General features: G+C 39.4%; 1 protein-coding gene and 1 non-coding gene across 2 annotated transcripts in view; one reads left to right on the top strand and one right to left on the bottom strand.

Moving 5' to 3' along the window:
- Positions 1-26,500, top strand: part of LOC134660399 (nascent polypeptide-associated complex subunit alpha, muscle-specific form) — a 98,010-nt gene that overhangs the window by 37,593 nt on the left and 33,917 nt on the right. Inside the window, exons 3-11 of the mRNA XM_063516136.1 lie at positions 12,935-13,079; positions 14,077-14,138; positions 14,732-14,870; positions 15,927-16,077; positions 18,405-18,546; positions 19,547-19,619; positions 23,472-23,601; positions 24,977-25,116; positions 25,843-26,040. Of these exons, the coding sequence (XP_063372206.1) occupies positions 12,935-13,079; positions 14,077-14,138; positions 14,732-14,870; positions 15,927-16,077; positions 18,405-18,546; positions 19,547-19,619; positions 23,472-23,601; positions 24,977-25,116; positions 25,843-26,040 (1,180 nt within the window). The remainder of the gene's footprint in view (positions 1-12,934; positions 13,080-14,076; positions 14,139-14,731; positions 14,871-15,926; positions 16,078-18,404; positions 18,547-19,546; positions 19,620-23,471; positions 23,602-24,976; positions 25,117-25,842; positions 26,041-26,500) is intronic.
- Trnar-ucu (transfer RNA arginine (anticodon UCU)) lies at positions 24,008-24,080 on the bottom strand. The gene has a single exon. It is a non-coding gene; the product is annotated as a tRNA-Arg (tRNA).

The raw sequence follows: 26,500 nt of genomic DNA, 5'->3' as shown, positions 1-26,500 counted from the left end.
ACCCTTTAAAGATATCATTCATTTTAACCGACATTAAATGTAATTAATTAGACAGGTAGTGTAGTTAATTGCATGAAATATCGCCTATTGAATTCAATTTAGTTTGGTAATTAATATTTTTCAATTTCTCTACCTGTACCACGAGTCACTGACAATGTCAACACTGACATGTATTATAAGCTAAATTCTGTCAGTACTAGCGAGATGCATAAGAAGTGACGTAGACGTTAGCGTATTTATGTCAGTGTTGACACTGTCAGTAGTGTCAGTGACTCAGGGTAAGGGAACTGATCATGATGGTAGAATTCAAAAAAAGGGGTTGTCATTAAATTACGTCATCTATTTTTGACGAGTTTTGACCCCCCCCTAAAATCATCTAAAAATCATGCTTCGAATGACCCCGTTTCCTCCTACGTCATGCTACCATCATCCGATGTCCAGACCCCCCCAAAATTTGAAATGACGTAATTTATGAATAGCCCCAAATCACTCAGATTCACTTAGGCCCACGAGCACACGTGGCATAGGCGTAAGCGTATCATAAAACGATACGAGTGCGAGACGCGTACAGTTCTGGGCGCCAAGCGTCGCGTAAGCGTATACGTCTTGTTTGCATACAAGTTCATTACGTTTAGGGCTCATTTAGACGGCGCACGAACTCGTATACGATTTTAGTTACATTGCGGACCATTGAGGTGACATCAATTAAGCCGACCGATCAAATGACGCAATGTAATGAAACTCGCATGCGAGTTCTCGCACCGTCTAAATGAGCCCTTATGCTACGTTTACGACTGTCGTGATGACGACAGAGATCTCATACGCTACGCTACGACTATACCAACTACGCTTTTTGTGGAGAGTTGTTTAAACTTCTACGTGCTCGTAGCGTTTTCGTTCTACGCGCATATTATGATACGCTTAAGCGTCTCTTACGCTTACGCCTCGTGTGCTGAGGGCCTTAGCTTATCCTGGCACAGGCTTTAATAAAAAATAACCAAATTCACATTGGCAGAATCCACCTTGCCAAATTAAAAATTAGCGAGGATTAAAAGCCATTATCACTACATAGTATAAAACAAAGTCGCTTCCCTCTGTCTGTCTGTCTGTATGCTTAGATTTTTAAAAGTACGCAACGGATTTTGATGCCGTTTTTTTTAATAGATAGAGTGATTCAAGAGGAAGGTTTACGTATAATTTGTTAACCCGTGCGAAGCCGGGGCGGGTCGCTAGTTTATAATAAAAAAAAACAGTTTAGAAAAAAAATACCACAAATCCGCACTCACCTCCATTGTTTCTTTTAACATTCCCAAATCCTGAGTTCTTGTCCTCCACATCAGCTCTATGAATTGGTCTCGGGGTGTCCCGGTCTGTGCTCCGAGTGCCGGTGAGCATGTCCACAAGAAGACGCCGTAGCCTTTCACGGCTGTCCTTCCGCAGTATATCAGGGACAATCACACAGGACTGCTTCGCTTCTATTGCCAAATTGGATGCTGAAACAATATTTTATTTCCACAGATTACTTATAGGGAGCCGACGATGCTAAATGTGTACTTACTCGAGCGTCGTACAGACCTATTGGAATCGAAATATTAGATGATAAGAAGAAAAAAAAAATTATATAAAGTTTCTTTTTCCAGCGAGCCGGAAAGCGTCCACAATTTTTTTGAATTTCGGGAGGTTGATCGGGAATTGTCGGGAGGGTTAAAAAATCGTTAAGCAGTTTGTGGGTTTGGTCGTTTTTGTCCACGTTAATGCTATATTTTTTCTATAACTTAATATTTAACACTTATTTGTAGGCATTTTCTTAATCTAACGAACACAAGTTTGACGCCTAATTTTTACATTGTAACCGTCAGATTAAGGAAATGCGTGCAAATAATTATCAGATTTAGTAATAGCACAATTATAGCGTTAACTTGGACTAATATGACCAAATCCACAATCTGCTTAACAATTTGTTGAACCCCCAGCCCCCAACCAACCAAGGGCTCAACATAGATGGCTAAAAGGGGTAAAGGTAGACTACACGGGGTAGCAAGATATCACTCATATCTTAATCTGACGCGCTCAAGTAAACACAAAAATCCCCTCTTGGGTCAAACATCAACACTTGACAATCAGAGTTACCGCAAAATGTATGGAGCTGTACCGCGCCATCTCGTTTTACCTTTCAAATTCGAAGCACGAAATTGTCTTAGATTTTACGCATCTTACTCAATCAATGTATCTTTGGTATCACATTGTAATCTTGTTATTTTAAACATAGCAAATGATATAATAACGTATGAAGCTTCATGGAATAAGTAAATGAGTTTGCAAACATGTTGCAATTAACCAACTCTATCTCCTGAGCTCTTTTACAACTTCACGCAAGCATGTTGCGTTTTTGGAAGACCAGTTTCAAGGTTTCATCAGGTATCTTGATACCAAGCTGAGTGGAAACCTTTTCAGTGACGTTTTAAACCCTTTTTGTGACATGTTTTTGTTGTTTAAATTTTATATTTTATTAGGGTTCCGTACCCAAAGGGTAAAAACGGGACGCTATTACTAAGACTCCGCTGTCTGTTTGTCCGTCCGTCTGTCTGTCTGTCACCATGCTGTATCTCATGAACCGTGATAATAATAATAAGACAACCGCCATGTGGGATGTTGATTCGACGATCATTGTCCCGATAGTTGTTTCAGCGAACGGTCTAATAGCGAAGAGTCTCGACCAACATCTTGAGAGACTCTCGCTAGGTGGTTGGATCAAGGGTCAGATGCAGAAGGCGGTGATCTTGGACACGGCGCGGATAGTCCGCCGGTTCCTCTCTCTGCAGCCCTGACCACCGGCAGCTTGGGTCTTGCCCCGCTGCTGGCAGCACCCTAGGTTAGGTTTTTTATAATATGTTTATATGTATTTTGTATTGTTTTTGTAAGTGTTTTTGTATTTTATTTTTATATCCATATTATAAAATAACCTAGCCTAAGAGTTCAAGTAAATAAAGAGTATAATAATAATAAAATCATTTATTTCAGGCAAAGCCCATAAAAGTGTTAGTATATATGTACAATTAAAGCATAACTTACGACTATTGTTAGTAATTAATACAGAGTCACAAAACACAGACACAACCGGATGAGCACAAATTCAAAACAATTCAGATATTGGTAAAAAATAAAATTACATAATTGAATTATTAATTACAGAAATAAATAAAAACATTAAAATAATAAGAATAAATGTAAAAAATCAATTATAATAAAAAACATGTCATCAATTAAAATTTCAAAATTACCAATTAAAATTTACAAATGTCGAGTGAAGGCTCCATCTTTTCAGCATGGGTGAATCCCACCTGTCGGTGAACACCTTTAGAAGGCTGCTAGGGCTCCCCCGCATCCTTTCTAACAATGAGGCGTAGCGCTTCCTCATGATCGCATGAAAGCCATCAATTCCTGCCTCCGTAAACAGCTAGCTAGCGTGATAGCTAGGCAGTTGAAATTTTCACAGATGATGTATTTCTGTTGCCGCTATAACAACAAATACTAAAAACAGAATATAATAAATATTTAAGTGGGGCTCACATACAACAAACATGATTTTTTTGCAGTTATTTGCGTAATGGTACGGAACCCTTCGTGCACGAGTCCGAGACGCACTTGTCCGGTTTTTCTATACTATTCAATGAGTTCGAGTTAGTATCCACAACTGACCTGTTGGTGCGTGGCGCACGCCGCGACGCTCCACTAGCACGGGGCCGACCACAAGCTCATCTTTCACAACATGGTCAGAGTACAGCTCCGCCGCCGCGCCGAGCTCCTTTATACACACATCTGAGCAAGATGGCTCCGTTTTTATACACACACCTCCGCACCTGGGCTCACAGACATTAATGTCATCGCTGACGCTTGACATTTTATTTCTATGCCTGGGCTCGTGGTTTATACACACATCATCCAAAGGCTCGGCTTTCTGAGCATTCACAAACACTGCCGTGGGCTCCTCTGTTGAAAAGATACTACAAACATCCACATCGTCACAGGGCTCAACCTTCACGGCCTGTAACGCTGACGACTCCATAGTGAACTAAAAACTTGTGATTATTCTTTAGTGTCAGGTTAATAGAGGATTAGGTATCTTTTTTAAATAGGATATTGTTTCAAATACATACAAAATATAAGAAAAGAAAACTAACTACACTAGTAAATGAGTAAATCCGTTTGTTTCGTTACTGTCAGTTTGACATTGACATTGCTAATTTTTTTTATTATTCGTACTTCTGGCCAGGCTAAGACTAGAGGCCATACTGCAACTGCCTCGTCTTCGGGGAGATCATTATATTCATTATGCATGAATCTAATATACTTGGTCAACCAGATCTTGACAGTAGAAAAAGGCGGCAAATTTGAAAAATGTAGGCGCGTGGTCATATCGTTCCATAGAAAATTTGTCTTTCGCCTTTTTTTACTGACAAGATTTGGTTGAGCATCTATATTTTAATTGGATAAGGCATGATGGGTGGGGAAAAAAAAAAAAAAGAATTAACAAAAGACACTCACAGATTGAACCGGATTTTTGATGCTAAATTTTGACTTAAGGGGGAGTGCCCGCCGAAATTTGTAAAAAAAATAAGTTTTGCTACGTGCTCAAGTTAGGTATCATTTTCGGGTAAATCAAGGATGCTAAATTAATTTCTGATATTTAATTTATACGGTTTCATATAAATAATTTAAAAAAATGAAAAATAAAATTTGCCATTTTATTATTTTCCGAATAAATGCCTAAATTTTTCTTATTTTATATATACACAAAAAATAAAATTAGGGGAATGGACTAATAATTACATTATTTCGTATTTTAAAGATATTACCACAGAATAACTAATAGTACTACCGTATTACTGCCTATATATGTATTTGTAAACTCTCTTTACATTGCTTACGCTCGGTGCACAACGTAATCCGAGTTAAGGAACGTAGCTATACGGAGGGAAACAATTTAAATATTAGTCAATATTTACATTATTAATTTGTATTTTGAATATTTAATTACCTAAATGATTTCTTTCTTTTGATTTACTTGAAAATGTCACCAAACTTATTGCAGAAACCTAAACCTGCTAAATTAATTTCTCATATTTAATTTATACGGTTTCATATAAATAATTTAAAAAAATGAAAAATAAAAATTTGCCATTTTATTATTTTCCGAATAAATGCCTAAATTTTTCTTATTTTATATATACACAAAAAATAAAATTTGGGGAATGGACTAATAATTACATTATTTCGTATTTTAAATATATTACCACAGAATAACTAATAGTACTACCGTATTACTGCCTAAAGTCTATTTTTTTATTCGGTAGACTGAAATGACAGTTAATAGTATGAACATGAAATGTCATTTCATACTATTAACTGTCATTTCAGTCTACCGAATAAAAAAATAGACTTTATATATGTATTTGTAAACTCTCTTTACATTGCTTACGCTCGGTGCACAACGTAATCCGAGTTAAGGAACGTAGCTATTCGGAGGGAAACAATTTAAATGTTAGTCAATATTTACATTATTAATTTGTATTTTGAATATTTAATTACCTAAATGATTTCTTTCTTTTGATTTACTTGAAAATGTTACCAAACTTATTGCAGAAACCTAAACAGGTGCCTGCATGTATGATTGTACGGGACAAATCACCCCACCTTTCATCCCGACCGTACTAAAAATCAAGGTAGATCTCCTTTCTAAAATGATCTAAGGGTTCTAAGGACTCGCTATATATAATAAAAAGGGATCTCATCGAACACCGTAAATCGCTTAGCTGTAGCTCACATCAAAGAGCTCACATCGTTGTATCTTGTTCAATGAGTGGTCGAAAGTAGATAAATTACATTTTTTTTGTTCACATTAAATTAAAATAAATATGCCATATGTATACTTTTTATAACGAGGATCAGTAGGGCTTTTTCGTGAAATTTTTATTTTTGTGTGCATATTAAATTAAGAAAAATATACGCTTTTATTCGGAAAAAAATATAGCAAAGTTTTATTTTTAATTTTGTTCCAATTATTTATATAAAACCGTATAAAGTAAATATCATAAACGAATTTAGCATCCTTGAGTTACACGAAAATGATACCAAACTTGACCACAGTATAGCAAAACTTTATTTTTTACAAATTTCGGGAGGTTTACAAATTTACAAAATTTTGACTTAAGTCAAAATTTTTGTAAATTCGTACGTAAGTGTGACAGGGAGGCAACACGTCGAACGTGGTTCGCGGTAGACCCTCTGTACATATTACACATATTATTACCTACACATTATGTATAGGTAGGTATGCAGTCGGATATAGTCCCTGGTGGTCACTTAATTATACGGCAAATGATGATGATGGAATTTCCTTTTGCAGAGTTGCTCCTTTTGACTCACAGATTGATTTAGGAAGGGGAGCCAATTGAATTTTTGATGCAAAATTTTGACTTAAGCACCCCCCTTAAGTCAAAATTTTGTAAATTTGTAAACCTCCCGAAATTTGTAAAAAATAAAGTTTTGCTATACTGTGGTAAAGTTTGGTATCATTTTCGTGTAACTCAAGGATGCTAAATTCGTTTATGATATTTAATTTATACGGTTTTATATAAATAATTGGAACAAAATTAAAAATAAAACTTTGCTATATTTTTTTCCGAATAAAAGCGTATATTTTTCTTAATTTAATATGCACACAAAAATAAAAATTTCACGAAAAAGCCCTACTGATCCTCGTTATAAAAAGTATACATATGGCATATTTATTTTAATTTATTGTGAACAAAAAAAATGAAATTTATCTACTTTCGACCACTCATTGAACAAGATACAACGATGTGAGCTCTTTGATGTGAGCTACAGCTAAGCGATTTACGGTGTTCGGTGAGATCCCTTTTTATTATATATAGCGAGTCCTTAGAAGCCTTAGATCATTTTAGAAAGGAGATCTACCTTGATTTTTAGTACGGTCGGGATGAAAGGTGGGGTGATTTGTCCCGTACAATCATACATGCAGGCACCTGTTTAGGTTTCTGCAATAAGTTTGGTGACAATTTCAAGTAAATCAAAAGAAAGAAATCATTTAGGTAATTAAATATTCAAAATACAAATTAATAATGTAAATATTGACTAACATTTAAATTGTTTCCCTCCGTATAGCTACGTTCCTTAACTCGGATTACGTTGTGCACCGAGCGTAAGCAATGTAAAGAGAGTTTACAAATACATATATAGGCAGTAATACGGTAGTACTATTAGTTATTCTGTGGTAATATCTTTAAAATACGAAATAATGTAATTATTAGTCCATTCCCCTAATTTTATTTTTTGTGTATATATAAAATAAGAAAAATTTAGGCATTTATTCGGAAAATAATAAAATGGCAAATTTTATTTTTCATTTTTTTAAATTATTTATATGAAACCGTATAAATTAAATATCAGAAATTAATTTAGCATCCTTGATTTACCCGAAAATGATACCTAACTTGAGCACGTAGCAAAACTTATTTTTTTTACAAATTTCGGCGGGCACTCCCCCTTAAGTCAAAATTTTGCATCAAAAATCCGGTTCAATCTGTGAGTGTCTTAATTGTTAATTCTTTTTTTTTTTTATGTAATTATGAAAAACGACATGTAATATGAATTATTATGAATATACGAATATGAATATGAATACGAATATGAGTCAAAAGGAGCAACTCTGCAAAAGGAAATTCCATCATCATCATTTCCCGTAAATCACACTTTTTTGTCGTGAGCGCCACGGACTACTACTCATACTACTGCTAAACCTCTTATTTTGTAAGTCGGTAAAGAATCATACATTATAATAAGTTACCTACATGTCAAGCTACAACCATGATCCTAAATGACAAATTTTACGACTATAAATTACATGTAAAGCAAGGGTTCCTGCCTAAATTTCGTATTCTAAACAGCACCGTCCCCACGTCGATCCGACTCCGCAATGGCTTTCGCCTGAAAATCACTAAAACGATAAACATTTGCATCACGAAAGCTAAAGAGCAGATAAAAGTAACGATTACGATTTTCCCTCATTTAAATTCCCAAACATAAATAACCCTTAATGTACTCCATAATGTCAAAAGGAACCCTAATTTATACCAAGGAGTTCGTCGACCTTCTCGCTGCGGCCCACGGCTAACTTCAATGCGGCAAAATTAAAAAAAAGTCGCCGTCAGCTGAGCGATCGCTGCTCTATTCACTCGGGACAGAACTGTCATGGCATCGCGATCGATGGCTAGCCCGTGCCTAGGAAAAGTCGGGGAAATTGCAAATATGCCGCGCTAAATGTCACGGAACGTTATAAACGCTATGCGACATCATTAGTGGGAGCACTGCGCTGGTTTTAGTGGTGTTGTTTAGCTTTTTCAGTGGCTTTTCAGTGTTTTATTAGGGATTCTAATTTTATTCTCGTCTAACGAGACCGTAGTTGCACTTTTTCTGGGTGAGTTTTCAACTTATTTATACATCTAGCAACCTCAAAACTGTTTTTACTTGTAGCATATGTATTAACAACTGTGTATTAGTAGTTATATTTAAATTAATACACTTCATATTCCTTCAAAATCGATTTGTGGGTGGGCTAGAAGATTTCATAGCTATCCCGCTCGACTATAAACCGACCGCGGCGAAGATGACGTAACGATGCGGCGTTTCGTACAACAGACCGCAATTTAAATCAGCCGGTTAACTGTTTCTGTCCCACTTTTCTTTTCCGATAATTTTAGTTTTTAATTACGACAAATTATTGTATTTCTAAATAGATAAATGTATGTAATATCCATCATCGATATTATCATATTACACGCGTTGTTTAGTTTTTATTTGAAGTTATAACATTGTAAAACGTCTGTTTTTGATAAATCAATAATTACTTTCTTACGACTTACGATAAGTAAAAAAAATGTTGAATGTATTTTTTTAAAGAAATCGTAGATAACATAGATTTGAGACTTTTTTTTTAAAAGGTGCTTTATTGTAGGTACAAGGACTTCTAGGTACTTAATGAAAAGGTCAAAAGAAGGTTTCCCAATAGGTATAGTGGATATTTCTTTGTAAATGCCACAGGACTGAGGAATATTGTAATAAAGGTCACATCATCTTATTCTCGTATCCTGATTAAATTAGAAATGAATAAAAAATGTAATCTCTGAAACTTTTTCTTGAAATGATTTATTGAATTGCCAAAAAGATTCTAATTGGAATAGTAACTTAAAATCAATTTAGCTGATTCTGACAAGATTCTTGTTTACTGTAATGTCCCCTGCCGCATCTGTGTGTATGTATGTTTGCGATAAACTCAAAAACTACTTAACGGATTTTCATGTGGTTTTCACTTATCAATAGAGTGATTCTCAAGGAAAGTTTAGTGTATGCACCCATACTCTACAGCAACCACTTACCTTGCTTGATGATGTATGCTAGTTTGACATTAAAATAATAATTATAAAGTATAAATAATCATTGTTTTAATAATAACAATAACATTGAAAAATTCAATATCACTACACCTTATAAAACAAAGTCCGCCGCTACATCTGTCTGTTTGTATGTTCATGTTAAACTCAAAAACGACTGTACGAATTTTCACGCGGATTTCACCTAACGATAGAGTGATTATTGAGAAAGGTTTGTGTATAATTTTTGACCCGTGCGAAACCGGGGCGTGTCGCTAGTTTGACATAAAACCCCTTTACGGCTAACACCACCTAGACACTGACATATTCGCTAGCATTGTATGTAATATACTTTCTATGCATCTTGCATATTAGTAGGAGCAAGATATTATATATCTCAGATATATATAAAAAGTAGGTTATGCAGACATTAGTAAATATGTAATACCTTTAAACGAGCAATTTTTGCATATTTATTTATTTATATATTTATTTATTTATATGTATATATATTTCAGCGATCTCGGAAACGGCTCTAACGATTTCGATAAAATTTGGTACATGGGTGTTTTCGGGGGCAAAAAATCGATCTAGCTAGGTTGTATCTCTGGGAAAACGCTAATTTTTGAGTTTTAATATGTTTACTGAGCAAAGCTCGGTCTCCCAGATATTTTTGTTAGTTTGACACTGCTAATAAGGCAGTCTTGGTAACACTACTTGTATCTATAAAGGAAAATTTGGCTTGTTTTGGTTTAACATAAACAAACATGATTATATCAATAATTGAATTATTATCATAACATAATATTGATAAAAAGGGCAAAATGTTAGGAGATAAGAAACCTATATTATTCCAAAAGGGCTTAAAACCTTGCGATTACAAATATTTATAATATGTTAGATAAGTGATATAGGAAGTCAGTCAACCGTGTCAAATGTTGGGTTATCTGATACTAAGTGTGCTAATTGTGTAGAGATAACACATTATGTTCATGGTTGTTGGAAGGTTGTCTGGAAGAGATCGCTCTTTAGCGATAAGACCGCCTGTTGTCTGCCTCTACATTTAATCAATTGTTATTTTCTTTTGTATCTTTTTACTGAGGTGTGCCAATAAAGAGTGTTCTATCTATCTATGTTCATGCATGTGTGTGAATTATGGGATTTTAATAATTGGCCACCTTTAAAAATGAATTCTACTCCCCTATAAACAGAATTCATTTTAGTACAAGGTATCAATAACTGGCCAGCCTCAATAACTGGCCAGTAATTGACGATTTACCCTAGAGTTTTTCTCAGAATAATAATAAAATTGAATTGAATTGTCGCTAAATAGTAATTTCCCTGCCACCGAAAACCTTCGATCAACACGGGCTTCCGACACGTCGAAAACGCTTTACAAACTAGTTAGGTAAGTTAGGTAATTAAATGAACGACAACGCATTGCCAAATGACTCAGCTTAGTTCTACTGAAATAGTTTACGTGTAGTTAGATATTTACATACACACCTACTGCGACAACCCTCTATACAGTCTATATGGCAGGGTTCGGAACCGGTTTTTTTGTAAAACCCAAAATAGCCCAATATTTTTAATTATTTTATGCTCTTTACGTAGGACTGAATCGTGCATTTAGGTAACAACTTCGTATTATTTTATTAGATTGTCCCATTAAAAATTAAAAAATAAGCCAAACAACGAAAAAGAACGTAATAATACCGGTATTTTTTGTATGAAGAAAAAACCGGTCCCGAGCCTTGTAAGTAAGTAAATATTCTTTATTGCACCAATAATTATACACTAAAAGTACTTAAGGGCATTTTCACTTAACTGTGCACCTTAAAGCACGACTTAAGTCGTATTTCAGTAATGTCTAACCGTTACATTCCTGACAAAATGTATGGGATCTGACATTGACCGTCAGTTTTGTAACGATTGCTAATGCTTTTGTTTCCTCCGAAAGCGGTGCCGTCATATAGCGGCCGTCTCCATACAAATACTGCGACATCCATATTTAGCCATATTATTTAGTATGGAGACGGCCGCTATATGACGGCACCGCTATCCTAGGAAAACCGATCTTAACTGGCCGTTAAAGGTGCACAGTTGAAAAAGTGAAAATGCCCTTAAAGCCGTAAGAGACTACCGCACCGCACATAACACACAACATATCTCTTTCTCGCTCCAACTTATAGCTGCGTCTTAACGCACGTACGGCGTATGCCCACCGAGGGACAGTGGAGTCATAGTAATAGGGTCCCGTTTTTACCCTTTGGGTACGGAACCCTAAAAATGCATAATAAAGACAGTCGAATAACTAAAGTAATTTGGCAGCGAAAGTAGGAATCTGCTAGAGATATGCAAAAGGTCTCGTACTCAGCTTATTAGATTTGGCGTGGGCCCAACAGTGGGATGGGGCACGTTTTTTTCGTGCAATTATGTATCGTACCTATGTAAAGTGTGTTAGTTTTCGTCCAGCTCTTGTTTTCGTCCACTTGAGGAAATTTGAATATAAACCTACATTGCTGCACAATTTTTTACATATTGCAATCCAATGTCAACACAATATATCTCTCTACCGACATACATACATTTATGCACATTTTCAGCTTCATTGGAAGTCGGGAAGTGGGTCAAATATAACGTGCAAGATTTGACCCGTACACACATACGTAGTTAGCTATAGTTGGTCAAACCAATTTGTCAGTCAGTAAGAACCAGGAAAACTATACTCATCCTTTTCTTTTGGGTGCTAGTAGTAGTGTAAGGCAAAGTTAATATGATTCTCACATGTCTATGTTTGAAATGAGACAGTCCTTGACAAACTATACATTGCAAGTTAAATAAAAGCTTAATTGTAATGAATGAAAGAATGAAAAACTTTAATTTCAGGCAACTATTGGCCCATAGATAAATACCTTTAAACTAGCATACATATTATTATAAAATATATCTTAAAACTAAACACACAATTATGGCTGCGATGCATTACGCAACCCCGCAGTGTCAGGGAACCGCCGGAACTTGACACCCTTCGGCCAAAACTCCTCCTTGGTGAAGGTCGTTAGGTGTTCAGTCGGAATGCTCGCCACAAACGAATTAAAACTCACAAAAATCTCTTCTTCTTCCTCGCGTTGTCCCGGCATTTTGGCCACGGCTCATGGGAGCCTGGGGTCCGCTTGGCAACTAATCCCAGTAATTGGCGTAGCCACTAGTTTTTACGAAAGCGACTGCCATCTGACCTTCCAACCCAGAGGGTAAACTAGGCCTTATTGGGATTAGTCCGGTTTCCTCACGATGTTTTCCTTCACCGAAAAGCGACTGGTAAATATCAAATGATATTTCGTACATAAGTTCCGAAAAACTCATTGGTACGAGCCGGGGTTTGAACCCGCGACCTCCGGATTGCAAGTCGCACGCTCTTACCGCTAGGCCACCAGCGCTTTTTTTACTAAAAAAAATCTAATTACTGATATCTTTTGTTATAGGGAGAAAGAGCCGACCTGCGAGAGGGACTCCTCGTTCAAGCAGGCGGCGCACCAGTCCAACAGATCCGAGTCCTCGTCATCATCAGCGGACACCGCCTCGCAGGGCTCCGGGTCAGACGCGCGGCCCCAGCGAAATGTGCCCCAGGTAAGCTTGGTGTCAATCACTTTTAGTTTAGTTTAGTTTCTTTATTGGTAAAAAATATTTTACAGGTCACACAGGTACAATTGAAATAAGATAGTTATTTTACAATTCTAGATATAAATAATACATTGGTCAAAGTTTACAAATCTCTAAATAATGAATAATGATCGTGCAATAATTGTTAATACAGTAAAATTTACATATTCTCTTTCATAAAGTCATCAACAGAATAACATGCTTGGTCTAGAAGTAGACATTTGAGTTTTTTATTGAATATTGAGTCGCTTTCTGTAAATTTAATGTCATTAGGAATTTTATTATATATTTTTGGCCCGATAATAATGAGAGACTTTCGGGCCTTGGCGAGTCGTTCTGTAGGAGCGACTAGTATGGGCAATCTGCGGCTGTTTGCGTCGCGGGTGCAGGTTTTTGTGTCTAAGGGCTCATTTAGCGCGCGATCTCGTATACGATTTTAGTTACATTGCGGACCATTGAGGTTACATCAATTCAGCCGACCGATCAAACGACGCAATGTAACCAAACTCGCATGCGAGTTCTCGCCCCGTCTAAATGAGCCCTTATATCCAAACAGGACTCCTACAGCTGCGAGATTTCTTAGCCTATGACGGTCTTACCAACATTTGTACCCGGCATTTTGCCACGGCTCATGGGAGCCTGGGGTCCGCTTGGCAACTAATCCCAGTAATTGGCGTGGGCACTAGTTTTACGAAAGCGACTGCCATCTGACCTTCCAACCCAGAGGGTAAACTAGGCCCGCATTGGGATTAGTCCGGTTTCCTCACGATGTTTTCCTTCACCGAAAAGCGACTGGTAAATATCAAATGATATTTCGTACATAAGTTCCGAAAAACTCATTGGTACGAGCCGGGGTTCGAACCCGCGACCTCCGGATTGCAAGTCGCACGCTCTTACCGCTAGGCCACCAGCGCTTCAAGGCCGGTCTTCTCCATATGGACCTTAAAATATATTTTTGTTGCAGCGTGAAGAGAGGCGATTTGAAGCCGCCCTCGGCCCTCGGGTGCAAGCCAATCCACTATTAAGGTATGTATTTTGATTTAGGTATGTTCGTAAAATAAAACTTTTTATTTAGACGTATTATATCACGTGATCCTTCCGGCCGATTTCGGCCATGGCGACCATTTCGACTCCTAGCAGTGGGGCCACATCACTCCTGACTTCGGGCAAACTCGGCTCCGTTCGGCTCAGCATTGCTCCGAGCAATTATTAGGGTTGACACAACTTGACGTCCCTTTGCGTGCACGACCACAGATAAGATAATCACTTGAATTTTGACAACCCTAAATAGCCGAAAGGGATAGTGCCATAAGTTAGAGAAAGGGATATCGTGCTGATTCGACCCTGAATCGCTGTCAAACTTCGGTTTTGTAGGAAGTGTCCTACTATTACTTATTCTGTGATCTTATTTAGTTATTTAGTTCGGCGCTCGTGCGCCCGAAGATGGTTGACGAAGCCGATCTTCGAGGTGAACCCCCGCGCATATTGAGGGCACCCAGTGGACAACATAATCACGTATTAAAATACATCCCGTCGTTTCGACGACGTTACTACTAAAATAAATTGTTTTGACTATTCACTTTATTCAGACAATTTTTGACTATTCACCTTATTTCCAGGTCCCGAACTTTACCGAACTTCGGCGGTAACCGCGAGCGCTCTGTGTCCCGCTGCGATACATCGCGCCGCGCCCACCACATCACCATGGCCAGCGAGGACCTGCTCCAGCCGGGACACGTGGTCAAGGAGAGATGGAAGGTATGTGTGTCCCGCTCGCACTGAGGCGGCTGTGTCCCTCGCGCCACCACATCACCATGGCCAGCGAGGACCTGCTCCAGCCAGGACACGTGGTCAAGGAGAGATGGAAGGTATGTGTGTCCCGCTCGCACTGAGGCGGCTGTGTCTCTCGCGCCACCACATCACCATGGCCAGCGAGGACCTGCTCCAGCCAGGACACGTGGTCAAGGAGAGATGGAAGGTATGTGTGTCCCGCTCGCACTGAGGCGGCTGTGTCCCTCGCGCCACCACATCACCATGATCGGCGAGGATCAGTGAAAAAATAAGGATCAAAATCAAACGGCATTCTAACAGTTTTAATCTTCTGCCGAAAAATGGCAGTAAATGTACTGTGGCTACATATTGTATCATGGCAGTAACTCTCTATCACAGACAAGACATCCTCTAGACTGAGCATAGTAACGCTACCCCCTCTGCCACTTATACGGTAGTTTCACTCCATCTTCGAGTCAATCCCGTGCCGTGATTGGTCCGTGTCATTGAACGGACCAATCACGGCACGGGACTCGCTCACCTCGTCCCCCGCACCCCCGTATTTTTGGCAGCATCGGTTTCATGAAATAATTGCTCTAAACTCAGTCATAGAGAAAAAAATACATAGAGTGCTCACTCCATACATCAGTTTTAGTACCAAAAAGACTATTAGCATCTAGCATCGAGTAGCGGAACTATCAGTACTGCTACTTGACAATAGATGTCGCCACCGACCGGAAAGTCTTATGCTGTTGAGATAAGACTTTCCGGTCGGTGCTACATCTATTGTCAAGTAGCAGTACTGATAGTTCCGCTACTCGATGCTAGATGTAGACACTGAAATTAATAGTCTGAACTGACGTATGGAGTGAGCACTCTATGTATTTTTTTCTCTATGACTCAGTCTAGAGGATTCCTAGTTTATGCTCCCTATAGGCTATTCTCCTTGCTCCAACGATTCAAAATCTACAAATGCTTACTAAGAGTGTAGCTGTTGGTAATTTCAAGAGGTGCTATCATAATCATAAAATGTTCACCTTTCAGGTCGTGAAAAAAATCGGCGGCGGCGGCTTCGGCGAGATCTACGAGGGTCTGGACCTGGTGACCCAGGAACAGGTGGCCCTGAAGGTGGAATCCGCCAGGCAGCCCAAGCAGGTGCTGAAAATGGAGGTGGCTGTGCTGAAGAAGCTGCAAGGTGAGCTCTATGGTGGTGGCTAGGACTTGGGATCTACGAGGGTCTGGAGCTGGTGACCCAGGAACAGCCCAAGCAGGTGCTGAAGATGGAAGTGGCTGTGCTGAAGAAGCTGCAAGGTGAGCTCTATGGTGGTGACTAGGACTTGGGATCTACGAGGGTCTGGAGCTGGTGACCCAGGAACAGGCTCTGAAGGTGGACGCGAGGCAGCCCAAGCAGGTGCTGAAGATGTAGGTGGATGTGCTGAAGAAGCTACAAGGTGAGCTCTATGCTGTTGACTAGGACTTGGGATCTACGAGGGTCTGGAGCTGGTGACCCAGGAACAGCCTCTGAAGGTGGACGCGTGGCAGCCCAAGCAGGTGCTGAAGATGGTGGCTGTGCTGAAGAAGCTGCAAGGTGAGCTCTATGGTGGTGGCTAGGACTTGGGATCTACGAGGGTCTGGAGCTGGTGACCCAGGAACAGGCTCTGAAGGTGGACGCGAGGCAGCCCAAGCAGGTGCTGAAGATGGAAGTGGCTGTGCTGAAGAAGCTGCAAGGTGAGCTCTATGGTGGTGGCTAGGACTTGGGATCTACGAGGGTCTGGAGCTGGTGACCCAGGAACAGGCTCTGAAGGTGGACGCGAGGCAGCCCAAGCAGGTGCTGAAGATGGAAGTGGCTGTGCTGAAGAAGCTGCAAGGTGAGCTCTATGGTGGTGGCTAGGACTTGGGATCTACGAGGGTCTGGAGCTGGTGACCCAGGAACAGGCTCTGAAGGTGGACGCGAGGCAGCCCAAGCAGGTGCTGAAGATGGAAGTGGCTGTGCTGAAGAAGCTGCAAGGTGAGCTCTATGGTGGTGGCTAGGACTTGGGATCTACGAGGGTCTGGAGCTGGTGACCCAGGAACAGGCTCTGAAGGTGGACGGGAGGCAACCCAAGCAGGTGCTGAAGACGGTGGCTGTGCTGAAGAAGCTGCAAGGTGAGCTCTATGGTGGTGACTAGGACTTGGGGTCTACGAGGGTCTGGAGCTGGTGACCCAGGAACAGGCTCTGAAGGCGCGCGGCACGCTACATATTTTGACTAAGGTGTAGAGTTTGTGAAGTTAGAAGCTTGGCTCTATGACATCTGATAAGTTATAGGGCTCATATAGACAGTGTGAGACATTACATTGCGTTATTTGATCGGTCGGCTGAATTGTTGTAACCTCACTGGTCCGCAATGTAACTAAAATCACATGCGAGTTCCGTTCCGTCTAAATGAGCCCTCACGGTCTCGTCTGGGCAAAATTTTACATGAAAATGTTTTTGGTGGGATAAATACCGGAAGATGAAACGTTTGTGATAAAGAAACATTAATCTCACATGGTCTTAGCCGGAAAATTATATAGTTTTGAACGAAAAGGTTAGCTGGAAGAGATCCCTTAAAGGGATAAGTTCGCATTTGTACATATCTATTGTAGTCTCTATTTGTTATGTACTTGTTTTGTGCAATAAAGTGTTTTACTTTTTCGAAACCGGCACCCCCTAAAACCTATAAAACGACACCCATGACGACTTTTATGACAAAGTGCACGGCAGACATTGCGATCTGCACGCAAGGCATCTTTTTTTACGTATATAAATGACTCACTGTCAACTTTCAATCGAGATTTAATCGAAAATTTATTCGATTAATAAGCAGATTAATTCAATTTCAATCGTATGTTAGGTCGACTAAATTAATCGCGATTAAAATTTGACGATTAACTTTTTTATTCGAATAAAAAGTTAATCGATTAATGCCCATCTCTGAGTCTACAGGTAGGTAGCTTGCGAAGAGAATATTTCGCCAAAGGGCTACCTACTTTCTTTTATTTAAAATTTGAGTATGGTGCCTCATAAAACCCAACCAATTTTTACCAAAGCTCTATTCTATAACCATCTAATCTTGTGGTTAAAGAATTTTATTGATCTCAAAAGAAATTTACATTTCACTTAATGAGATACATGCACTAATTTATTATATTATTCCATGTTAGTTTGCGCCCGTGAGCGACAATTTGATTCAATTTACAAAGTATATACAAGTATCGGAAGTAACAATAACAAATTACCAAAAGTTGTGTTAAGTCACAGTTCAGTGGGTAGAAGTAAGTTAAAATACATACTTAAGTTAAATTCATACGCGCACCGCTGTCCAACTGCACTGAGTTAGTGGTCAGCGGTAACTCGCCAGGGCCGTATTTAGGTTTGGATTATAGGGATGTTATTCACAATATAAGTTTTTAGGTTAGTTTTAAAAGTTTTAAAACTCTTAATCTTATCTTATCTTATCTTATAACTATTCTATAACTCATCTAATCTTATGTTATCTTCAGGAAAAGAGCACGTCTGCCGCTTCATAGGGTGCGGTCGGAACGCGCGCTTCAACTACGTAGTGATGCAACTGCAGGGAAGGAACCTGGCAGAGCTGAGGAGGGCGCAGCCGAGGGGCGCCTTTTCACTGTCCACCACACTCAGGTTAGCTAATATGTGACCACAGACAAGACATCCTCCAGACTGAGCATAGTAGCGCTACCGCCTCTGCCACAAATATACGGTGGTTTTACTCCATCTTCGAGTCAAAGTGTCTTTGTGTGACGTCCGTGTCTTTGAACGGACCAATCACGGCACGGGATTCGCTCACCTCGTCCCCCGCACCCCAGTATTTTTGGCAGCATCGGTTTCATGAAATAATTGCTCTAAACTCCGTTTAGAGGATTCCTAGTCTATGTATGTGACGTAATCTATGAAAAGGGACCTCGTTGTCGATGGCGCTTATTAACGATGCTCCGATAGTAATACAATGTCGCGTGACGCTGTGCGGCTTAAGCGCCATCGACAATAAGGTCCCTTTTCATAAATAATGCCCCATATATCACTTCTTAAGCCCATCACAGTCGGAGCGATAATATATCGTATATACCGACAGATACGGCATCTGCCGATATTTTTTACGTAAGGTGCAGGGGGGGGGGGGGGGCAAAAATTACGACTGCGGGGCATTACGACTGCGGGGAAATTTCAACTAATCGTAATATCTTGCATGTTTTACATTATTAACTGGTGCGAGAACCATATATGTCCAGGCGGTCTAGCACGAGTTGCGTTCGAACGCAACTTTTGCTAAACCGCCTGGACATATATGGCACTCTAGTTAATAATGTAAAACATGGAAGATATTTCGATTAGTTGAAATTTCCCCGCAGTCGAAATTGGCCCCCTGCACGTTACTAGGTATTTGATATAGCCCACATATGAAGCTGTAATATATATATTGGTATCTGCCGATATCTTATCGCAAGGCATCTGCAGATGCAGATACACTGTTTTGATATTTTATTGGTAATGGCATCACACAAATAAATGCCCTTACCGGGATTCGAAACCAGGACCGCGGCTTCAAGGGCAGGGTCACTACCGACAGTACCGACGTGTCGTCAAAAGTTACTGAAATTCTAATATATATTATGTTTTTCAGGTTGGGCCTGCAAATACTCAAGGCGATAGATTCCATACACTCAGTCGGATTTTTACATAGGGATATTAAACCAGTAAGTTTTCCAAGTTTTTTTTTTAAGTTACTTTTACTTATCATACTGTTCTACCTTAGAGGTGGCCAGGGGGCGCCATAAGCCTTCAGTAAGCACTTCTTACTTGGACAAATTACACTATATACTTGGAAAAATTCGACCTATGCCGCTGTGGCCCGGTGGCCGAATGGTACAGGCACCTGCCGCGATAGCAGAGGACGCTGGTTCGATTCCAGCCTGGGGCACTGGAGGCCTTGGTCATTTTTTCTTAGTATATGACATTTATATCAGTTTATTATTTTTACTTGTTAATAAAATACAATTTTAGTCTCTTTACAAACTTATTCTAAACGAATATGGGAAATATCATTCAAAGTTCACGTTCTCGAACTTTGAAAATAACAGTCTTTTTGGTACCAAAATTGATGTATGGAGTGAGCACTATGTATTTTTAGGGTAAAAACGGGACCCTATTACTAAGACTCCGCTGTCCGTCCGTCCGTCCGTCCGTCCGTCCGTCCGTCCGTCCGTCCGTCCGTCCGTCTGTCTGTCACCAGGCTGTATCTCACGAACCGTGATAGCTAGACAGTTGACATTTTCACAGATGATGTATTTCTGTTGCCGCTATAACAACAAATACTAAAAACCACTGACCATCCAGCCTCTAGACATAGCATAGTCGCGCTACCCCCTCTGCCACACATACGGTAGCGTTACTCCATCTTCGAGTCACGCCTACACCGCTTACTTCAGTCGGCGGACCGGGCTCGGTCTAGAAACTTCGGTAGCTCGAAGAAGTTTTTGCTATCAAAAATGCATTATTGTTGTGTCAAATTGTGTGGCAAGAACACTAAAAACTCTGGTGTACAAAAAAATGGCATTTCATTTCACAGGTAAGCCGATTTTTTAGAGATTTGGATAAAAAAATATTTTAATTTAAGCGTCTCATCAAATTTGACAGCGCTTGAAACTCGATGACGTCTTTTAAGAAAGTCTCTTTCTATCGCGCTGCATCCGTATACATCCTTTCTTGTCTTTTATTACGTGACATTCCTAAGCCCAAACTAGTGATGTCCATATCCATAGAATGTGATTGTTTACTATTGATAAGGTAATTCAATTCAAATCGCATAGGTATTTGCGAAAAATTCACTATAAAACAAATAAATAATATGAGAATTACACTTACGGTCAGGTACCAATTTTCCCTTGAACATAACCGATATTGTCAATTCAGCACTACATAGGTACTCGTATTACTTTTAGCGATTATAAAAACATTGCAAAAATTAATCACAAGACCAATTTTATACAAAAACACACGGTTGCAATTTAAAATGCATTATTTTGATTCCATTTTTGTTGAGAATAGTGGGCGCCGGTTTAACTTTTTAATTTTTGCTTTTTTTCTGTGTACGACTGCCAACATGGCAATGATACTTGAACATTCGGCCAAATAATTTAAACCTCATTTAGTTAGATTGTGTTAAATAACATTTCATTTACATAATAACAAATCAATATTTGATTTAAACCATGTAATAACTCTTAATAGAATTATACAGGCTGTTTTTAATGGGTGGGTATAGTAGGATACCGCGAATACAGGGTGGATTTTCTTTTTGGCTCAGTGAGGGCAGCTACCAGATCCCGTACTGCTACGAGAAAACGGTCTTAAGAGACCTTCCCTCGATTTTAAATTAATGAAGATTGGCATTTACAGATTTTGGAAAAAACATACAGGATACGAGAAAAAGGTCATTTTTGACAAACTTTTTTTTATGCCAATCGATCCCATTCCTATTGAGGATCAAAAGCTTGTATGGGAGCAAAAAAAAATTTCATGCTAGAAAAGCCACAAATCGAGGAAAACTTTTCCCATAATATTTGAATGCTTTTCCCATAATTTTGTGAATAAAATTTCACATTTTCTCCATAGTAAATGTATGGAAAAAGTTTTTATTAATTTGTGGCTTTTTAGTACATTGCCGTAAGTCGACCCCTAGGAAACTATTGATACTGGATAGGAATGGAATCGATTGGCATATAAAAGTAGCATGTGAAAAATAAAAGTTTTCATTTTCATTCAAATATTATGGGAAAAGTTTTCCTCGATTTGTGGCTTTTCTAGCCGGAATTTTTTTTTGCTTCCATACAAGCTTTTGATCCTCAATAGGAATGGGATCTAATTTGAAATCGAGGGAAGGTCTCCTAAGACCGTTTTCTCGTAGCAGTACGGGATCGGGTAGCTGCCCTCACTGAGCCAGAAAGAAATTCCACCCTGTATATAAAGCCGCAACCCGACTGATTAATTGACATAATTGCTCTCCCAGAAGGGGGTTCCTGGGGTATTTGACTTTGATACGGTCGTATAGAGGGGGTGGTTTGGTGACTTCCAGAAAAATCCGACTTTTGGTCTACCGGATTATCCGACTTTTGGTCACTAAACGGTGACAGATACGTGGGAGATGCTCGACCAAATGTCATAGAGGGACGCTGACAGTTTCTGAAGCCGCCATTATTTTTTCAAAATGGCGGATTCAAAATGGCGATCATTTTTCAAAATGCTCCCAGCGCGCTAAAATTTTGGTCACGAAAACTCGGGGTCACCTAGCTGTATTCCTATGGATTTTTTTTTAATAAAACCAATATGGCGGTAAAAATGGCCACTTATTTTTTATGAAAAGCTTCAAAGGTGAGAGATAGGTGGGGGGTGCTCGACCAAATGCCATAGAGGGCCCGAGACAACACAAATTGCATTTAAAAAGTTTCAAAATGTACTAACTAACATAAAAACACCTTGTAATACCATGGTTGCAATAAAGAATTATGATTATGATTATGAAAATGGCCGTCTTTTTTTTTCAAGTTGGTCTGAGCGCGTTGAGATTTGGCATGCGGCGAGCTTGGGGGCCCAAGATTAGTATGTGAATTATTTTTTGAAAACACTCAAAATGGCGGCGGACACGGGCAAAGGAAAACTTCCAAGTAGGTTAAGCGAACCCGAAGGGCGAATATCAGGCTGGGAGGCCGAAGGCTGACCCGCCGAAGGCCCGAAGCCTTCACCCCGACTCCCAAGCGTGCAACCCTCAGTAATTTAAAGCGAGGCCGAAGGGCGAGCTGCGTGAAGAAGTGCTTCCAAGCAGGGATGTTGCGAATATCCGCATCCGCATCTCGTCTCGTCTCGCGCTTCTCTAAATCCCATAAGACGCCTTTTTACCAATAGTTTATTTTTAAATTAATTATATAAAGCAGATACACCTGCTAACGAAACCACAACGTTATGGGTTAATGTTTTCGAACGAACGAATCAACATAGCATTCAAAACATGCTTGCATATTATTACGGTTATTACATTATTGACCGTGATTGACAATGTTATTATTCAATGTGTCACATCACTAGCGCCCGGCAGATATTACTGTCTGACGCCCACGTGTGTTTGAACGGACCAATCACGGCACGGGACTCGCTCACCTCGTCCCCCGCACCCCTGTATTTTTGGCAGCATCGGTTTCATGAAAGAATTGGCCTAAGTTGAGTCTAGAGGCTGGATGGTCAGTGACTAAAAACAGAATAAAATAAAGATTTAAGTGGGGCTCCCATACAACAAACGTGATTTTTGACCGAAGTTAAGCAACGGCGGGCGGGGTCAGTACTTGGATGGGTGACCGTTTTTTTGCTTGTTTTGCTCTATTTTTTGTTGATAGTGCGGAACCCTCCGTACGCGAGTCCGACTCGCACTTGGCCGGTTTTTTTTCTATGCTAACACACAGACAGACAGAAAGCCACACTTTAGCAATTCATAATATTATAGTATGGATTTATAAATGTTTTTATTAAGACACTAACGAATATCTTTTTATTTCCAGAGTAACTTTAGCATAGGCCGACACCCCTCAAATTGTCGGAAAGTGTATATGCTGGATTTCGGTCTGGCCAGGCAGTACACCACCAGCAACGGGCAGGTCAGGCCTCCCCGCGCCGCGGCAGGCTTCAGAGGTTAGTTTTACAGAATTACTGAACGGATTTCGATATAATTTGGTCTATTATGTCTAGCCCGACAATATACGACCAGCAACGGTCAAGTGAGACCTCGCGTGGAGTTAGCTTTTGAGGTTAGTTTTATAGAATGACTGAACAGATTTTGATTGAATTTTGTCTAGATCATCGTATAAAATTGGGACAGTAGTTTACTGTAGCATGAACAATGACAACTATAGTTGTTCTTGTTCTTTTGCGCTTAAAGGGTACATTTTATCAACAAGTAAATTCAAACCAAAAAAAAAGAAAAAAAAACTATTAAATTCTTAGAGAAATCAAATGACTAGGTACTACAACATTTTGAAAAAATAAGTGCTGTATAATTTGTAAGCACAAAAATAAAACAAAAAGTGATTTGCTTGCGCATCCCTGGTGGGGATCGAACCCACGACCTTTGGATTAGAAGTCCAACGCGCTATCCTCTGCGCCACAGGGACTGTGAGTGAGCGCGCGAAATTACCGCTCGCCTGGTGTTGACCGTTTGTATTAGTATCGAAATGTCGTATGTGCACGATTTGTAGGTTATTTTCTGGTGTTTTGATTTTGAAAAATGTTTTTTGTACCATAGCGATTGAAATCATGATAAGAATTATGTTTTATGATTGTTTTATTATGTGAGAAATCGATCAAATATGTTGTTAATCATACGTCATGGTTAATTTAGTATGTTGATTGTTTTCTATGTCAATATTTACATAGGTGTTGGGTTGGTTGTTGGTTGTATATTTATTTGAGCAAGATAAGCGTGTATGTATGTATTTGCTTGGATAGGCTAAGGTACTAAGCAATTTCCAACCGATTTTCGTGAAATTTTGTGAGCAGGTTTTTTTTATTTATTATATTTAAGCCACCCGGCAACCAGGTCAGGACGTTAGCCGCGTGACCTGAAGACGCCGGTTCGATTCCGGCCTCGACCACCGGTGGGCTTGGTCACTTTTTAGGGCACCGTACCTTAAGGGTAAAAACGGGACCCTATCACTTTCCGTCTGTCTGTCACCACGCTGTATCTCATGAACCGTGATAGACACTTGAAATTTTCACAGATGATGTATTTCTGATGCGGCTATAACAATAAATAAATACTAAAAAGTACGGAACCCTCGGTGGGCGAGTCCGACACGCACTTGTCCGGTAGTTTCTTTAGTGCATCTATTTCACTTTATTGTCATTCCATCAATATTCAATCAATCAATATCAATCAATATTCATTTATTTCAAATAACAAAGATTCATAATACATGGTTAGTAACATAATAAATATCTGTATTAATAATAATATCTGTAATACTGATTGATTGAAATATTTTATTGACACATTATTTTCTATACCCAGGTACAGTCCGCTACGCGTCAATAAACGCCCACAAGAACAAGGAGATGGGCCGCCACGACGACCTGTGGTCGCTCTTCTACATGCTAGTAGAGTTCGTGAACGGGCAGCTGCCGTGGAGGAAGATCAAAGATAAGGAGCAGGTATGTCAATACTGTCGGTGCGTCAGTAATACTGTCAGTACAGCAGCCGCGTCAATAAACGCCCGCAACAAGATGGGCCACCACGACGACCTGTGGTCACTCTTCAAGGAACATCAAGGATAAGGAGCAGGTATGTCAATACTGTCCGTGCGTCAGTAATACTGTCAGTACAGCGGCTGCACGTCCATAAAACAGTCAGTACAGGCCCCCAAACGTGTCAATAAATATTAAGACATTAATAATATTATCAGTACGACATAAATATTGGTTAGTCGTTAATCATACCGTCAGCCCATCAGTAAAACTGTCAATTAAGACCGTTGCGGCATGGGTGTCAGTACATTTATTTACGCGTCAGTAATTATGATATCTTATACCTTTAAACGAGCAATTCTTGTTTATTTTTATATATATATATATTCGGGGATCTCGGATACGGCTCTAACGATTTCGATGAAATTTGCTATACGGGGATTTTCGGGGGCGAAATATCGATCTAGCTAGGTCTTATCTCTGGGAAAACGCGCATTTTCGAGTTTTTATGTTTTCCGAGCGAAGCTCGGTCACCCAGATATTAAATTACTAAGAGCAAGTAAGGCAGGAATCATATTGTCAGTCTTTTAACTGTCAATATAGTATGTAAAAATCAATAAGAAGACAACAAGTAGCGCGATCAGTTTTTATACATACGTTTATTAATTTACTAACCACCCATTTTGTCCCCAGGTCGGACTGATGAAAGAGAAGTACGATCACCGCCTCCTCCTCAAACACTTGCCTTCAGAGCTCCGCCAGTTCCTCGAACACGTCCAACAGCTGGAATACGCGGACAGTCCAGACTACTGCATGCTGACCGCGCTGCTGGAGAGGTGCTGCAAGCGGAGGGGCATCAGGGACACGGATCCGTACGATTGGGAGAAAGATGTAAGTGCGTCAGTATTATTGACAGTATATTTAATATTCTGTTTTAACCCTTAAATAATGATGTGGATCTACATCGTATATTTTGTAGGCCCGTGGCTCAATATGCATATATTATTTTTTAATTACTATGATTTTTTTCTTTATTCTTCCCACAATCTATACAGCATTACCCATCTATTTTCATCAATTTATTAGGAAATTATACAAAAAACATGCATTTAAGGGTTAAAAGAATCTCAATGTTGGAAAACATGTTTCTTAATCTGAAGCTATTACTTTACTATTATGCTTTGTACATGCGCTATATCAATTAATTAATAAAATAAAATATTGATCATTATTTTTAATTTTCTTTTCTACTGAATTTAATGATAACCACTGGTGAGCTTCGCTCGTAACCTTTTACTATTATGCTATGTACATGCGCAATATCACTAAATTACTGAAATGAAATATTTAT

The sequence above is a fragment of the Cydia amplana genome, chromosome 27 (genome assembly GCF_948474715.1).
Source record: "Cydia amplana chromosome 27, ilCydAmpl1.1, whole genome shotgun sequence".
Taxonomy (NCBI): Eukaryota; Metazoa; Arthropoda; class Insecta; order Lepidoptera; family Tortricidae; genus Cydia; species Cydia amplana.
The sequence above is the reverse complement of the archived record's forward strand: the minus strand, read 5'-3'. Positions and strand labels throughout refer to the sequence as shown.